At 42.3% G+C, this 18,200-nt stretch overlaps 1 protein-coding gene across 3 annotated transcripts in view; it reads right to left on the minus strand.

The window, feature by feature from the left end:
• Nucleotides 1-786: 786 nt before the first annotated feature.
• gatad2ab (GATA zinc finger domain containing 2Ab) overlaps nt 787-18,200 on the minus strand; it is a 31,045-nt gene continuing 13,631 nt past the window's right edge. Inside the window, exons 2-11 of one of the 3 annotated variants that reach the window (XM_034080856.1) lie at nt 9,653-9,964; nt 6,419-6,536; nt 6,131-6,262; nt 5,837-5,908; nt 5,591-5,707; nt 5,239-5,415; nt 4,835-5,084; nt 4,368-4,744; nt 4,032-4,254; nt 787-3,423 (exon numbers count right to left, since the gene is read on the minus strand). In XM_034080856.1, coding sequence (XP_033936747.1) covers nt 3,290-3,423; nt 4,032-4,254; nt 4,368-4,744; nt 4,835-5,084; nt 5,239-5,415; nt 5,591-5,707; nt 5,837-5,908; nt 6,131-6,262; nt 6,419-6,536; nt 9,653-9,951 — 1,899 coding nt within the window. In that variant the 5' untranslated portion in view covers nt 9,952-9,964 and the 3' untranslated portion in view covers nt 787-3,289. Of the gene's footprint in view, nt 3,424-4,031; nt 4,255-4,367; nt 4,745-4,834; nt 5,085-5,238; nt 5,440-5,590; nt 5,708-5,836; nt 5,909-6,130; nt 6,263-6,418; nt 6,537-9,652; nt 9,965-18,200 lie in introns of all 3 variants that reach the window. The other 2 variants (XM_034080854.1, XM_034080853.1) reach the window with 2 other exon arrangements.

An 18,200-nucleotide genomic window follows, 5' to 3' on the forward strand; every position in this document is an offset into this window, starting at 1 on the left:
TGGCTGGCCATCGAGACGAATCCCGATGGGACGGTACCGAAGTGGGCCTGTCGGACAATTCCCTAGCAAAACCCCCCTACCGTTGACAATTTACTAGCGGTACCGAAGGGGGCCGGTCGGATAACTCACTAGCACCACCCCCCCCCCCCCCCCTAGCTTTTTGGACATTAAAGCATGTAAAAATGTCACAGAGACACAACATACAAATATGATCTTGGAAATTAGCATTACAGGGCCCCTTTAATATACACTTGTAAGCATAGAATTTAACACAAATGTTAAAGGCTCAGTGTTTTGAATCCCAAACCTGCTGATGTTTTGATGAAGATTTGTGTTCCTTCATTAAAGCCCTTTTGGGGAAAACATGAAACATTCACAAAGTTTTGAGAGCTTGCTACTCACTCACATAGCCGCCAGCTCCACACACTGGTGATGTAACTGCTAGAAATGAAAGCACTTTATATGTACACTGCCTCGTGCAGATGCTTGCGTGCAGCAGGAAGATTCAACCAAATTAAAAAAAAGATGTGTGATGAAATCAAATGCACTACCCTACTACAAATGCCATGCAATGATTATTATCACTGTGAAAGTCTCAATACATCCAGGAAGAAACTCAAGATTATTATCCTATTATCATGTTTTTGCCTGGGAATGCAAATGACATTTCTCAATATCTTAAAAAAACCATAAATCGTATTTCAAAACAGTTACAGTTTAATTTGCAGGCGATCAACTATTGTTGTGCTCAAAAATTGTGAATGAACAGGCAACCCAACCATGAAAGAGGGGTTAAAATTAGTTTTATTATTATTTGATAGAGCAGAAAAAATCCAAAAAACAAACAAATACTTCTCATACATCGTTTTCTTTTCCATTTGGGCCGCACTGCATTTCGCAGAGTTCTGACTCCAAACAAACGGAATGGTGAATTTGTTGTCAAACAGCAGCAGGCAGTAGTCAGGACAGCACAGGGTTACACTCAGGAGGGCACTAAATGACCGGCTCGTTCCAGATTGCTTATTTTTGCATCCACAAGACGCGGGCTGCTACCTTGTGCCTGTCGGGAATGTACAGACTGCCAGGAAGAACCCCGATGCTACTACTCTGGGACAGAAATACAAAATCTTAAGCGATTTAAGTTAAACTTAATTTGCTTGTATTTCTATCAGCAATGTACATACTGTTGTTGCCCCATCCTAAATGATACCCAAAACCTATAGCGATGATACCCCGGTGCAGAGGGATAAACTTCTACCCAGTTACCGAGCGCAGTGCACCATCTTTAGGTATGGGTCCTGATAATCAGAGAGCTAAAGAGCGCACCCAGGATACAGGACACACATCCTGACAATGTCGCATTCGATGATCACATCATGGTTAAATTATGAAAAAGTGAGGCAACAGGGCAGCAAGACTCCAGGTGTGTAATTACATAGACATTTAAATCATCATCCCCATTGTTTCCATGTGAAAATTAAAACGAATAGACAGAAAATTGATATTGAAAATATAACTGCAGGGATGGTCCACCTCTATTGTCAGTTGGCTTTGAGTTGTTTTTTTTAAACATATTGCTAGCAAAACATCCAGATTATTTCAAATATGCACTATCATTTTAACCTTCTTAATTTCAACACGTCAAGTCTTGAATGTAGTGACACTTTCAAATTGTCCACAGAAATGTCTGAGTGGGCCATCCCAGTGAGTGAAATTAAAGACAGTTTTTAAAATAACTCCACGAGCAATTGGAATTCCCCTGTTGAATGTAGTCATGTATAATGTTCTCCTCTAGCTTATCCTGTGCTGCTGCAACCTGATAAAATGCACTATAGATCATGTGAAAGGCATAGTTAGCTCAATTCAAGGACCCGACAAACCATACACACCTTAATGTTAAAGACTAAGAAGTTTATGTCATGTGTTGCTATAGGGGTTTTTGCATAACTACATTCTGAAAGCTGTCCAGCTTCTCTAAGACCAATCGTAGGGTGAGTGGGAGCCACTGGACACACAAGAGAAAACAAATCATTTTAGGTGGAGATCCATTCAAACGTAGGGCATAAGCATATATCTTTACTGACATGACCCTATAAATAAACCCAGAGACAGTTTGTCTATAGAAGAAAAAAATAATGCACCACAACCTATATCTAAAAGCAAAACAATGTCAGAAATATGACATTACTTACACCCCCTCAGTCTAGCATGAATTCACGTTTATATCCAGAGAGGGTTCAAATAAACTAGACGCCTTCTAGCAGAAGGGATTCCATTTGGGCTCCACTAGTTCTTTGGAAGTTTTTTTCTTTTTTGACAATATTCAATACGAATAGTCCTCCAAACATATGCTCCGTGTCTTTACATGAGTAAGTGAAACCCTAATCTTTATTCTTCCTCTTAAGAAAAAACTAAGTATTTAAAAGTAGGTCACAACATGGAACCCAGCAGATGTAAAACCACCTCAACAGTAACATTAGCCTGTAAATTCTTACCTCAACAAGAGGCCACTTCCAAAGTATCAGTGAGCACAATATTCCAAACACAGTATATGACTTACAGATGAAAAGACAAAATCCTAACATTCAGCCATACAAAAACACACGTCAACTTCTCTACTATACACGCTGTGGGTTTGAGAGAAGAGGAAGTCTGTGTGCAGATAAAGATATTTTTTAGTCTTTTCTTTTTTTGCAAAGCTGAAGCAGTTATTATTGTGGATGGTCCTCGAAGCTCAACCACAATCCCTGCGGCGAGGTCTTCAGTAAAGTTCAGTTCGGCCACCACATGGGCCTGAGTCTGACGGCTCAGACTGGAGAGGGGGAAGACGTAAGGCGAAGATTTGAACGTGTGTACGAGCGATTATTAAATTTGCCCCAGCCTAATCCAGAGGCAGGGGAGCTCGGGTGTTATTCCTCTTGGTGCAACAGAGAGGATCAACCGACATACAAGGAGGGAGAGGCAACATCGCTCGAGAAGTTGCCCATGTAAACCCCAACCCTCGAAAAAGGTTCCCAAATTCAATTCGACATATTCCTTGTGGGTCAGAAGTCCACGCTGTTGCATCGAAACTCCGTTTGGGGTGAAGGGTTCAGGTAAGGAAGATGGCTGCAGAAAGATCTGAGAAAGAGCTGAAGGAACACCTCTATCCAAAATAAGAAACTGATTCTTTCCTGCACCATTTGGCCAGAAGCAGAGTCCATAGAAAGGATTAGAATGATCATGAGAATGGCTGTTATTGATATTAAGAGGGGGAATAGTTATGATGTCAGTAGGGAGGAAGATTGCATTATTTCCATGTGTTGGCTGCTTGGGAGATAGAGCGGGAGGGAATCATGTCCAGCAGGTACTCTCGCTGACGCTCAACAGCAGAGGTGGTCTTATGGGCAGACAGGCTGGGGTTCACATAGGCCATAGTCACACCTGTCGGGAGGAAAATAGCAGGCTCAGTGTACTGAAAAAAGAGCAGTTTAACATTTGTGTATGTTCACATATAACAGTATTTTGACTCATGTGGGAAAAAAGTTAAAGGTCCCATGTCATGGCCATTTCTACAGATAAGGTAAACTAAAATACATTTACATTGTGCAATTTTCCAAACTCACATTGGTTTCTCATACAGCATCTCTGTATTAGGGATGCCAGTGATTATTCGTTACAGTCTCCATAATCGAATATTATTTGTAAAAATCGATTTTATTTATATATTTTATTATTATTTATGTTTTTTTTTTTTTTCTGGCTTAGTTTCAACCAAAATATAGACTAATGCTAATAATAGTAATAGTATTAATAATTGTAAATGGTCATTGGTCACACCACCAGTTTGTTTTACTGTAAACTTGGAGGAAGCCTGCGTGCAGAGCAGACTGCTGCTGCAGCACCGATAAGAGCTACTCAGTATTACTAAAAATGAAAAAGCGAGAAGAGAAAAAGCAACTGTGGCGCTGCCATGGAGAAATTACTCAAAAAAAGGAGCAGAAAGTGAGAACTGGTGAAGAACTGTGTAACCTTGTCTCATCTTTAGTTACCTGTGTTGCCCCCAGTCTGCTTCCTCCAATTAGCCACGTTGGCCTGGTTACTGCTCCCGGCGCTGACCTTACCCCCGTGCTGCATCGGGCGTGCGGCAGCGTGCTTTCCCGCCCTGCTGCCCAGCGCTGCTGCCGCCATGGCACTCTGCAGCTGAGAGGAGGAAGTGAAAGCGTGGGCCATCCCACGAGAGCTCATCGACTGGATGCCGTGTGACATGTGACCCTGTGTGGAGAGAAAGAGGGATGTGCTGTGTGTTGGTAGAAGATTCATTTATCATGCTGAAAGTGTAGGAAAGGTACTTTTTCATCATCAAAACATTTAAAGACCATGCTAACCTGCTTCATGGAGTGGTGTCCAGCCACAGATCTGTGCTGCATGGCGGCCCGGACCTGCTTGTACTGCTGCGACACCAGCACCTCACTCTTGGAGAGTGAAGGAGAGGAGGTTTTAGAGGCAGAGGCGGCCGCCTGCTGGAGGATGCGCTGCTCGATCTCCTGCTCCTGTTGGAGAGCCTTAACGAAGGCCGCCTTCAGCCGACTGGTGTGCTCAGCCTTCAGGGCCTTCTTCTGATTGGACGACATGCATTGGTCACAGAGGATGGTCCCAGCCTTCTCCTTCCTCCAGCGGGAGGTAAAGTCTGTCTTACACTGGGCGCAGGTGTATGGCTCTTTGGGAATGGAGCTGGCAATGGCAGCAGCTGGGCCCAGATTACCTATGAGAAAACAGAGAGCGTCTTTAGACTACTTTAATCCAGCATTGTAATACATGTGCCTAAAATATCTAAATAGAAAGATCTACCCACCCCTGCAGTGCATCTCCAGAAGTTTTTGCACCACCTCCTCCAGCCCCAACAGGTAGATAAACTCATTATTGGCTGCTGAAGGCAGGAAGTTGAACTCGGGGGCGGGCGGTTTAGGTGGAGGGATCTCCAGCAGCGTCTTCTCCAGCTGCTTGCGCAGAGCAAGCTTAGCAGCCGCCTGCCTGCTGGCTGGGGAGTCATTGATGTTAGAGTTGGATGAGACTGAAGAGCCTTTGAGGCTGGTTGGAGAGGCCTGGACACAAACAACAGAAAACACTTTAGCAACTACACAGGGCATGTCACTGCTATAGCTGATCGTATGCATGAGATATATGAAATATAACTTTTCCCTTTGCTTACAATAAAAAGATTAGTGTGCAATATTTTCTTGTGTATTGAATCCTCACCTGAGGGATGTTGACCATGATATTACTGTTGGCCACATTAGCCACCCGAATGAGACCCTGCTGAATGATCCTTTGGCCCTGCATCTGGACATTGGGCACAGAAGCCCTGGGAGCCAGCAGGAGTGGGGGGGGGCCTGAGCCGCTGTGCTGATGCTGCTGCTGGCGTAGACTGGCTATCTGCTGGGGAGTAACCGCAAGATGCTGAGCGCAGCACACAGACGGAAACATCATGAAGGTCAAGTAAGGCAGAGACAAAGGAAGACATTTACAAAGAGATCTAGACTTCAAATCAAATGAAACTTTATTTGTAACTTTCTAACAAATGCACGGTTTAAAACCCCCTCACACTAACCTGGGCCCCTCTGACCAGGGGTGGCATGGAAATCTGAGAGTTGTGTTTGGACGGCATGTGTTGCCCACCCCGCACCAAAGGAGGAGGGATCACTGTGCCTGAGCTTCGACCTATCGACTGTAAACACAACAATGCAAATATACCATGATGCTCAGTATTTCACTTTGTATGAGGTCGAAGGTAGAATGTATCATACATGAATACAGGCTTTACAATACAAGTCGAATCAGGAGATGTGGTAAGTACCTGGAGGGGTCCTTTGCTTGATATGAGGCTACCTCTCACCAGAGGAGGAGGAGTGGCTACAGAGCCCGAAGACTGAAAATATCAAGGTACATTATTAGTCTCGAGAGTTGTATGTACTTGAAGGAAAGAATAAGCAGGGACGTTATAAGTCATTAATGATGTGAATTGTAAAACAACAAGAAAGCCTTGTTCTGTTTATGGCAGTTGTGTGTTCGTGAAACCTGAAAAGACAACACTGATGGATCCATGAGCTCCAGTCAAGCATATAATGACTATCATCTACGTTTTGTTCACCTTTTGCACGTTGCTCTCCTTCTGAATCTGGCTCTGTCGTAGTTTCTTTAGCAGCACCAGCTTGGCCTCTTGGAGTCTGAGTTCCTCCTTCAGCTGTTTGATGATGCGCTCCCTCTCCTCAGGAGAACTCTTCTGTTGACCCCATGTGAGATAGGAAAGCAGACAATTTCAAGCTGTCAGTAGGGAATTTAAAGTGGTCTTTTCAACAGCCATCAGTAAGAATGAAAACGTTAAAAGCCAGTAGATAAAATAAAAACCGAAGCTAAATGTAAATGTGGTATTTCTCACCATAAGTTTATCTGTGTCAGGTAAGCAGTGGCCATTCATGACAGGACTGGATGGCTCGTTGTCTGACAACACGATCACATCATCGGGCGATGGTGGCTGCCGCTCATTCTTAATGTCACTGAAGGCAGAACATGAAAAGAGACAGAAAACATTATATTGAGAAGGTATTCAATCATTTGGTTAATACTTAACACTGTGTCCAGATTCAGTCCAGAACACTTTCGTTACTATCGACTAACTTGTAGTTTTATCTTACATCCAGTAGATGGCAGTATATAATTATGATTTCATCGTCCCTGTTGAAGTGCAAATGTGCACTGGGACACACAAGAAGACAAGAACCAAGAGATCAATAATGGAGTAATGGCGGCAGGGGAAGATCGCAACAACCCATTATCTCTAGCGATAGGTAACATCAACGACCAGACCTCCTCCTCTCTCCAGACAGCGAAGCCAGTCACAAAAACATGTAGAGGGCAAATTAACTGCTTTTTAGTTTTTGTATAGGTGGAAAAGGCTTAAAGCCTTCGATGAAATGTTAATGGGCTTTTCCTGAGGACTAAGGAGAACAAAGGCGACTAGTGGTGAGCCACATATGCATCAATCAGGAAAGGGGTGGAGATTTGAAGTAAAAGGTGGCTGTAATTTTACAGCGAGTGGACCATGGCGAAAGAATAGATCTGACTCCATCACAGTGTGAGTCCGATCAGGTCCTGTGGGCTGTGCATGAGAAAATAGAAGTGGAGGCTGAGGTAAGGTAGGGAGCGTGATATGTCAGTATATGAGGGGCAATGGCTTGGGTCCGAATGTGATGTTATGCAAACATGCAAAGAAGTTATATAATTGCTCAGACGCTGTCGAGCGAGAGCCCCCAGGGATTCAAGCTCAGGCCCGGTTTACCACCCAGATAGGGCCTCACCCCTCCCTTGCCTCCGTGGTGAGGCCTGTGGCCTAGCCGGAGCAGCACAGCCTGGGCCTCTGCTCTGCCCTCGCTCTCAGCTGCCGACACTAGAGCCACAAGCTGAGCAGAGCGGAGGTCCGCTGGAGACGCAGGAGAGGGTGACAGTGAGGGGGAGGGGAATACATGGCCAGGAGCCAACCTATTGTGTACACTCACTCACTACTTCACACACCCCTCCCCCATCCTTACTCACTTGTTCATCTTTTATACTCAAACTCACCGACTCAGTTCTTCACACTTTTTTTCTTCTCTTTAGCATGCTGCTATCTTCAGACACGCTTCTCTGCTACCAACACAACAGCTGTCTAACAGCTCCCCTCAACACACATCCTATGCTCAGTTCAACAAGGTCAACTATATGACAAAGAGCATATTGTGAAAGCTTAGTCAGCTGAAATACTGTATAGTTTTAGCATAAACAACACAAACCATAAACATGTACTGCATTACACTACTTTGTCCAGCTGCTAAAAACTAAATGTATCCCTGTTGATACTTGCTTCCTGGAAAGTGCATTTTACAAACACCACAGCACTTCAAGAGAGACTACCCTCCTAATCCACGGTGAAAACATGAACACGCATCAGTTTCGCTCTGAGGCCTTGTTTACATTCCTTACAAACGATATGGCAAATGATTATAAGTAGCATTACAGAGGATTGAAGAGCTTTATAATGTTAACATAAACCTAAGCGTGCCTTGCCTGATTTTGCCTCTGGTTGCTACTACTGTATTGGGAAGAGCTTACACAAGCATCACAACGAAGTAGTTGGTTATGTAAGGTCCAGTATTTCTGCACGTCTCGGCCTCCCTGATCATGGCTTCCCACTGACCCCACTATAGGATTGCTGATACGGTCGTTATTAAGAGGAGTGGAATTCTCAAAGAAGACTAAAAGCCATTTTAAGCCACGTAAGCTTAATGTTAATTGCTGGGCTATAAATAGGCAACAGGCCTGAAAAATGATGTGAAATACTGACATTTGGATGGCATTTATACACACACACAGCATGCAGACGACTTGGTAAGGCAGCAATGCTTCTCTCCCGTGACTCTCTTTTTATACATGAACCCTTTCATGTTATGTTCAGTAAGAGTGTCACTTTCAGACATGTATCCAATTTGGTTTGACTTATATTTTATTGATTGGTTTACAAAGTTGGTCCACACACAAGTCTTCTGCAAATAATAAAGTAATCACCCCGCAGTGAGTAAGCACACAAACACATGCTGAGGGTTAATCAAAGGTCAAAGGTGACTCCACAAACAGGGCCGAGCTAAATCACCTCTCTGTTCATTTGAACTGCCATCCCATCAGTGTGTGTATGCATCGCTCTACCAAACACGTCACATGACATCAGGCATTTCTCTGTGTGGTCATGTGACCCACCCACCACCCCCCCCCCCCCCCCCCTGGCCCCTCCTTCCTCCAACGGCTCCTTCCACTGTGGAAACCATGGCAACGGCCAGTTGGAACCAGTTTGTGACACGTAGCCTTCATTTTGTGTGAAGTGTGAGGCAGAGTTCAGGTGCTGCTGTGGGAGAAAATGGAGCCCGGGCCTCAGGAGCCTCAAACTTTTCAAAATGGGGCCAGGCTGCCGGCAACCACACAGCGACTTCCTGTACGGCTTCTGTCAGACCACTTGCTGGTGCAAAGTTAGAAAAACCCGAAACGCCAACAGACTCGTCTCCACGCACAACACTATGCACTGTTGCATGCAGGCGTGAAATCAAGGCCTATAGAACATAAATAATCCTGGAGCAGCTTTTAAACAAACTTTTACGCAAAAATGCAGGAAAGTATTTGTCCTCGGCTGTAAGCCTGTGTGAAGTCCACAACACATCCTGTTCATTTAACCCATAAGATGATCCAACATCAGTGAAGCATAACAAATAAAATGTACAGCAGCAACCTATTCTTTGAGTCTTATGCCCTCACAGATATGAACTGGTTGGTAAGGAGATTATGCTCCATGTTGGCCAGCTGGAAATACTGACAAAGGCTTTATTGTGGACAAAGTGTTCTGACTATGCAGTACTGAGGCCAAGTGTACAGGAATATAAGTACTGTTTAAGGTAAAGTGTTTACAGCATTCCCTTCAGGGTTGGCCACAGACTAATGACTCTGACAGCATAATGTAAACTGAATAATAATTATCTTTCTTATGACCAACAAGCTCTCAGTCCCCATGCACTAAACACTGTGAAGCAATGCTGCCATTACTCCCAGAGTTCAAAGACTGATTTAACCCTTGATATTTTCCTCTTCTCACCTTTTAGATGTGCTCATATCAACGGGCATGTCTCCAGTCGGCACCTCCACCTTTATAGTGGCCTTCACTTCCCCAGCTTTTAGGATGCTGGTTGCTACTTTAGCATCCTGCTCAGTCAGCTTGTTTCCCTCAGCTTCAGATCCAACCAGGGCCAGGGGAGCTTCAGCTGCATCACCTTTCTCCAGCTTTACCCGTTTACTGTCTATCTCCATGTCCTCCAGGGGCTCCTCCGGAGCATCAGGGTCCTTCTCCAGAGCCCGCTTTTGGCTGCGCGTTAGACGCACTGCCTCCTCTGACATGGCTGCTCTCACCCTGGGGAAAAGGAAGCGACATGGATACAGTTACACAGTGAAAATACATTTGCAAAACAGAAAACAAGGTGAATAGACAATCTTGCGGCTATGTATGGATTCAACCTAGAAAACAGGGTGCAGGTTTTGGACAGTTGATATCTATATAAAGATTAAGATGTAGGATAACCCAGCCCAATTCATGATCAGATTTTGTCTTGCACGAGATATGTGCAAAGTACAGATGTGTTGTTTGTTTTGTTAACATGATGCGTCCCCTGGATGGTAAATAATCATTGATGGTCATTGGATTAAACATTTTTCGACAGCAAGGTCTTTCTTGCTTTAATTCGATGATTTAACCACATTTGTTTTTATAATGTAGGATTATCAGGGGAAAGAATAGCAACCCTGAGACACAATGATAGTTTACTGCATCTTTTCAGCCGTTATTGTGTAACACAGGATGCATGTCAAAACCAATGTCTAGTAATATGATAAAGGAAACAAGTGAAATGTAATGTAATGAAGTAGAAGCAGTGCCACCAGTACAAACAAATGATGTCAACAACAATGTGTTTCTAGTCTCTATCCACTAAACCTAACTAACCAAACCACCTGCCATAACCCCAGTTTATGGTGGAACAAATCCTCCATAAAAAATACACTTTTATGTTGAGTCATGTACATGAACCGTGGCCATGTTTGATGTAACTGATATTCTGAGTGACAATCCTGAAATGTATAGGCATCGCCTCTTACTGCCAGTGCCTGACCCAAATCTCACTCAGTTCAGTAACAGCAGGGCATAGAGAGCCACTTACATTTCTGGGGGAAACCTATTACACAGCAGAAAAATAACACCAAACAACAGTCACACAATGTAGGACATGCACTCATTGGAGAACAAGCCCCAACACAGTCTTGAATAAACATTTTCTTATAATTCAAAATGTGATGCTTATAAACATTGTGCACAAGGATGAGCACATGAATATCCCAAAGAGATCTGTTACGACAGCCTTATTATTAATCTGAGCTGAAAGCAAGTGCACATACACCATAATGTATTTGTTTGAGAAGGCTGACTCAAGGTCTTCCTAGTCCAACATGACGTAGCCAAAGCGTCACATGACCTTATCCCAGAATTCCATGAGACAAAAAGCACTTCCCAGAAAACCGCTTCAAACTGGTCTGCAATTGAGGCGAAGCGCAGGTTTAACCCCTGGAGGGAGAGTGGCAGCAGGGAGGGAAAGAGACGGGAAGGCCAAAGGCACATCCCACACAGGGAGGGAAGGAGGAGGGAGGAGGAAACAAAATGAAGTCGGACATTCCAAAACGTCTCTACCAGACAACAGCGGGCGGACGCATCATGACATGATGACTAACTTCTGTGGCAGTCAGGAGTCAACAGCTGCTGGCAGGCATCCAAGACTTGTCATCCAAGAGCCACCTTTTGATACGCATCACAAAAACAACATATTGGAAGGTTTCCTCTTTAATCATTTAAAGCTTCCAAGATTAAAAAGCCAAGCGAAAGGTCATAATTCACCATAAGAATATAGAGTAGAGTCTGGTGTGTATAAAACAAAACCCTGAGTGAACTATAAAGTGAGGCGAGGGAATAAAACTGCTTTTGTAGCATATTCAACAACTCTGTCTGCAGTAACGCTGCACATTGTACCAACACTTCACATTTCTGATTTCAACCTAGGTTTCTTTTTTTTACTGCAGATTAAGACACAGGCATCCTTAGAACTTTACAAGATGTTAAGATTCTAGCAGTTAGTAAACCAACCAAAGCAGCTACTATTGAGCTTACAATGAGCCCTGCTCTGGTACACAGCAAGGACAGATGTGCCCTGCTGTACCATCCGTGGACACAAAGGCTATCTATCTGCCAGAGATGACGTGGGTGGGTAACTGGGTATATGTTCATGTCCATACACCGCACAAAGTGCTTCAAAACCCACTCTTTACTTTGTAAGATTGCTGAAAAAGTGGCTGCACATTGTTCCCGCTCTAATGATGTGGAGGGTGAACAGTGTCAGGTCCAAAATGTCTGTAACCCTCTGGGACGATGCAGAGTCAGATCTGCACGTTACTATGGTGGCTGCGGTTGCTAGTTTCAGGTCTAGAGACACGTGGCTACTTCTGTCCCAGAAGAGATGGATAGCATCATGAATCCAGTGATTCAGATGCACTGCTGCTAAGCAACAAGAGGAAGACCAAATGCAGTTGTTGTCCATGCATAGGTTGTAGGGGTGTAACGGTAGGGCTGCAACAAACGACTAATTTGATAATCGATTAATCTATCGATTAATGAAACGATGAATCAATTATTCGGATCGTTAAGGTTTTAACTGTACTACTACAATATCGATACTGCTTATCGATCCGGTCCTTTTAACGATAGTATTAACGGTTCTTTTGACAAGAAATAAGGTAAACTAAACAAATTGTGAACAAAACTAACATTGCTTTTTATTTTAATTAAATGCATAATATTTCACATCAAAAGAAACAACAATGTTTTAACAAATCATATAATAATAATAATAATAATAATAATAATAATGTGATGACAGAACTGTAAACAGAATAGCTGAAACTTTAACAAAATAAATAACTCAGTTACCTCTAATCATTAACCTATGTTTTTATAACTGAGTTAACTCCGTGTGTTGCTGCTAGCATACATAACACCTGACGTGGAAACGTTACTCGTGGACGGGGCTACAGAGCTGCTAGAAAGACAGTGGAACCCGGTGCATTTCTCCGTCTGGATGTGGAGCACTTTTGCTAAATGTTTAGACAAATTGCTCGTGTTACCGCCCTGAAATGATAAACTGTTATTGCACTTTTGGTAACGAGCATTGTCCACATCGAGACGGCTAAAGTTTAACCACACCTCGGAGTGCGTTCTCTCCGCCATCTCCTCCGTGTGTGTGTGTGTTGCATGCATGTAGCAGCTGCGTGTGTGTGTGTAAACTGCCCCGCCCCATCGCAAGCAGGCGGGGGAGAGATCTCTCGTCTGAATTGGGAAGATCGAAAATACATTATAGACGCATTTTGTAGTCATATTGCATATTAGAAACGGAGTTGGTGACACTAAGACTGCGATATAATGTTTATGTAGCAATAATAGATATGACATATGTTTTAAATGTTTCCTGTACCGATAAAAAAAGAGCGATACCGTTGGAGCTTAACGGGGTGTAGAACACATGTGATGACGTCACCAACGAATCGACGACTGAATTAGTTGCCAACTAATTTGGTAATCAATTTTAATCGATTAAGTCGATTAGTTGTTGCACCCCTATGTAACGGTATCCGTATTCGTCCCGTACCGTCACGGTTCGGACGTCACGGTTCGGCACATGCAGTCACACGGCGAATACGCCTTTTTTTACGAGTGGGAAAAAAGTCTGTCACTCAGGGCAGTATTACACTATATATAATCCAGGGGGCGGTATTGCGCCTAAAAGCCAGCCGCCCGTAAATAACAAATGAAGAACAAGAACAAAACACAACAAAACGAACACAATACATGAAGAAGAAAAGTTAGTAGCTACGGCGAGTTCACACAACACAGGAGCTAGAAGACCCACCTGCTTCTTTTAAATCAGCTGTGTGGGAACATTTCGGGTTCCCTGTGGACTACAACAATGATGGGGTGCGAGTTGTGGATCGGACCGGGACGGTGTGTCGGCGTTGTTCGACAGCGGTGCGGTATGCTAGTGGTAACACGTCAAACATGCTCAAGCACATCCGAGTCAGTCCCAGCGAGAGGGTTTTCTCGACGGCAGGTGACATAGTTACCGCCAACAGATCTGCCCTCACTACTGACAACGTAGACAAACTCATCTTTTTGAAGACAAACTTGAAAATAGAGAAAAGCTTGAGTACCTTTATTTAGGCATAATGGCCTCACACACTCACAAGTTAATTACACATGTTAGACATTGCTCCTAAAAGGTACAGATTTTATTTTGTTTTATATTTATCATTGTATTTATTTTATATGTTGACATCAGGAGATGTTATACAGTTCTGTATTGCCTTTTATTGATTGTGATTGAAACACTTTCTTATTGTTTATTTTAATATTTTCAAGACATTCTTTTTAGTTGTTCAGCTTATTTAACCTTTTTGTTTGACATCAGTCATTATAAATAATATGGACATCTGAGTGTGTGTGTTACTGTTTGTAGTTTGTTTTTAACTGTGTAATACAGTTAATGATTCCAAATGTTAGAGTTCCTTATTTTCACACCAAAACTTGAACTACTGTTAAAAAAAAATAACAGCAAAAAAAAAAGCATTTGGGACTTTTTTTTGCTTGTCCTTGTTGTACCGAACCCGTACCGAACCGTGACCCCCAAACCGTGACTTCTGTGAACCGTTACACCCCTAATAGGTTGTGATTATGAGTGTTATGTACACACTTGGGACTGATTGAAGGATCTCTGTACTAGTCCTTGTTGCATCACACTCCACCTCACTGGAGCCCATTTTCTATTCAGCGCCTTGGGTTCTCTCGAGTGAAAAAAAAATGTAATTATTTAAAAAGAAAAAAATTATACTTGAAGTTCAGGGTAATCAACTGTTAAAAACATACTGTTCAAATGTTTCAATAAATGGATGTTTTCAAAGTAAATGGATAATCGTTTTTAATAATCGTGATATCAATTATTGACCAAAATTAATCGTGATTATGATTTTTGCCATAATCGCACAGCCCTATCCAGGAGGTGAACTTGGACCTCTCCAAGTAGCAGTCCACACTCCATATTTTAAGTCTGTTCGGGGACTTGAACCAGTCCCCCATTTCAAATCCCATATCAAAAATCCTCCAGCATCATTGAAGTCTCCGGTTTGGGAACATTTTGGTTTCACAGTTACGTACAAGGATGACGAACAAAGACAGGTGGACCGAACCAAAGCTGTTTGTCGGCATTGTTCAACTAAAATTGGTTACGCGGGTGGCAATACATCAAACTTGCACACTCATTTGAAAAGGCATCACCCGAACGTGAATATCACCGGTACCAAAAGACTGAAGTGCAAACCCAACTCCCACTAGCATTTAGCCTCCACCACTCGCAAAAACTTCAGACCGAGCCAAAGCTATTACAAACGGCAAATATCCTTATGTTGCCATGTTAGCAAAGCGCTACCTGGCTGTGTCTGCTACCTCTGTCCCTAGCGAGAGGGTGTGTTCTTCACAGCAGGAGACATTGCTCGTGCCAGCAGATCTGCCCTTTCGGCAAGCAATGTGGACAAGTACATTTTTCTTTCAAAAAAACATGAAAATACAATGACAAGCAAGTCATTATGTCTAACTGGCTGCTTAGGTACTAGTACAGTACAGTTCAAATACAGATTATTTCAGTTCATCGAAAAGCTGCACCTTAATGTTTATTTTATATTTATTTGAGTGAATATTCATAATTTAATAATAATTAAAAACCCAAAACTAATAGTTTATGTTTTGTGAGTACTAGTACAGTAAAGTTCAAATACAGATTATTTCAGTTCATCGAAATGCTGCACTTTAATGTTTATTTTATTATATTTTGTATTTATTTGAGTGAATACATTATTCACAGTTTAATAATAATTTAAAAAAAAAAATGTTATGTTTTGTGATGATTTTTTCTGCTGTACCGAAAACGTACCGAACCGAACCGTGACCTAAAAACCGAGGTACGTACCGAACCGAAATGTTTGTGAACCGTTACACCCCTACCAGACTACCGAATTTGTCATCAGCTGCTTTTTGACAAATGAATAATTCCAACACTCAAAAATCTGTGTAAATGGCAAAGAAGGAAAGTAATGTCTTGTTGTTCGGTTTCAAATAAATGAATATTTCCTTTGTGGATTAATGGGGAAATGTACTTTTTGGTTTCTCAAGACATCTCAGGAAGTGTATTCATCTTGTGAAACATTGTTACCCTTGGAGGAGTTGTTATTTGTAAGTTATTTAGCAATGGTGTTATTGGTCAGGAGCACTTAGGATTACATTGGGCTGTATGTAAAACAGTCTATGTCTTTCACAGTGACACCTGAGAGGATTGGAGTGCAGGCATCGGGACTTCAAGCCGCCAGGTGCTGAGATAATGTTGCACTGAGACAATGAGAGTATTTGTGATGACAGGAGATGACGTAGGGACAAACAAATATAACACAGGTCTATGAGCCAAAATTAAAACTCATTACGATGGAGACAAAGTCACTCTCTCTGTCCAAGTTGAGCCAGGAAGGGCAACGAGACAAAATGCCCTTGCTGCAAAATTAAGTATTTAGATTTGGGATTATTTGTGTTTTATTTTGAGACACATTTTCAATGCTCGTGAATTTGCCAGCAAACATGAGGTCATCAATACAATTAGCCAATAAACACACATTTCCTTGGGGACACACTCAATTTCCCTTGGACCCAATTTAGTTTGAAACAGGACAGCAGGAATTTACATACTATGGTCAGTAGGGTAGTCCTTAACAATTGAAAGTCGGAAAGTCTAAGCTCCAACCCCCAAAATGCATTATATTAGTCGAGAAAACTCTACTGTGAGAAAGTATTTACACTGTCGCACTTTTACTTTTTTTTTATAGAATCGGAGGGATGAAACCCTCTTTAATGGTCACACAGCACACAGTGACATTTGTTCTCTGCTTTTAACCCATCCTAGTACCAGGAGTCTAGTACTAGGAGCAGTGGGCAGCTTTTGTACAGCGCCCGGGGAGCAATGAGAGTGGGGGGGTAAGGGGTTGTCCGGAGCCTTGCTCAAGGACACCACGGCAGGGCCCAGGAGTAGGGCTGTACAATTACTCGTATATTAATCTCACAATTATTACAATGTTGGCTTGCAACGATTACGAAAACAACGTAATCGAAATAAAACGATTATTAATTTATTTAAAGAAAAACAAATGTAATTATTTAAAAAGAAAAAAATTATACTTGAAGTTCAGGGTAATCAACTGTTAAAAACATACTGTTCAAATGTTTCAATAAATGGATGTTTTCAAAGTAAATGGATAATCGTTTTTAATAATCGTGATATCAATTATTGACCAAAATTAATCGTGATTATGATTTTTGCCATAATCGCACAGCCCTATCCAGGAGGTGAACTTGGACCTCTCCAAGTAGCAGTCCACACTCCATATTTTAAGTCTGTTCGGGGACTTGAACCAGTCCCCCATTTCAAATCCCATATCAACACAATTACTAAATCAGCATACTATCACCTGAAAAACATAGCCAGACATAGAACATTAATGTCTCAACAAGACCTTGAAAAACTAGTTCACGCATTTGTTTTTAGCAGGCTCGATTACTGTAATAGTGTATTTACAGGTCTTTGTAAAAAAATCGGTTAAAAAAAACCACAACTAATCCAGAACACCGCTGCCAGAGTCCTGACCAAAACAAAAAGAGTAGAGCACATCACCCTAGTACTCAGATCTCTGCACTGGCTACCAGTAGCTTACAGAATCGATGTAAAAATTATATTGCTAACTTATAAAGCATTAAATGGTTTGAGACCCCAATATATGTCTGACATGCTGCCCTGTTACGAGCCCCCCAGAGCTCTGAGATCATCGGGGGCGGGCTTACTCATTGTTCCCCAGCTCAAAACCAAAACCAAAACATTCATTTGCATTTTAATCCTTATAAACTCTATTTATTCCCAGATAAAAAGCGTCTCTCTGGGATCCTCAGGGTGAAACTTCAAGGTCGATGACGGAGGGGTAAATGTTGTTAGATTGAGGAAGAAATTCACCAGGAGAGTTTTCTCGACTAATAGAATGAATTCTGGGGGTTGGAGCTCAGACTTTCAATTTTTAATGACCACCCTAATGGTCAGGCAATCAACTGAGAACAGATCCTGAATCAATCCGTGCTAGTAGCGTTTCTGCCAGTTCCAATGATCCAGCTTGTAAAGCCAAATGAAACTGACACTACAATCTCACAAACAAGCCAAACTTGTCCATCAACAAGTCCGTCGGGAGATACTTGAAGGAACTGGTCGACCAAAACCTCACTGCCTCAGACTCAGAAACTCAGGGTTGCAGTTTATCCAATTATTGTCCACAATAGATGATCAGAAGGCCAGTTCATACCTTCAAACCTTATCACATTACTGTTCTTTGATTTACAATACACATGCCCCATGTACTCAGTCCGGTTCAGATTGAAGGGATTTTAAAATGATTCCTTTTAGATTAGGTTAAAATATGAC

Source organism: Pseudochaenichthys georgianus, chromosome 4 (genome assembly GCF_902827115.2).
Source record: "Pseudochaenichthys georgianus chromosome 4, fPseGeo1.2, whole genome shotgun sequence".
Lineage (NCBI taxonomy): Eukaryota > Metazoa > Chordata > Actinopteri > Perciformes > Channichthyidae > Pseudochaenichthys > Pseudochaenichthys georgianus.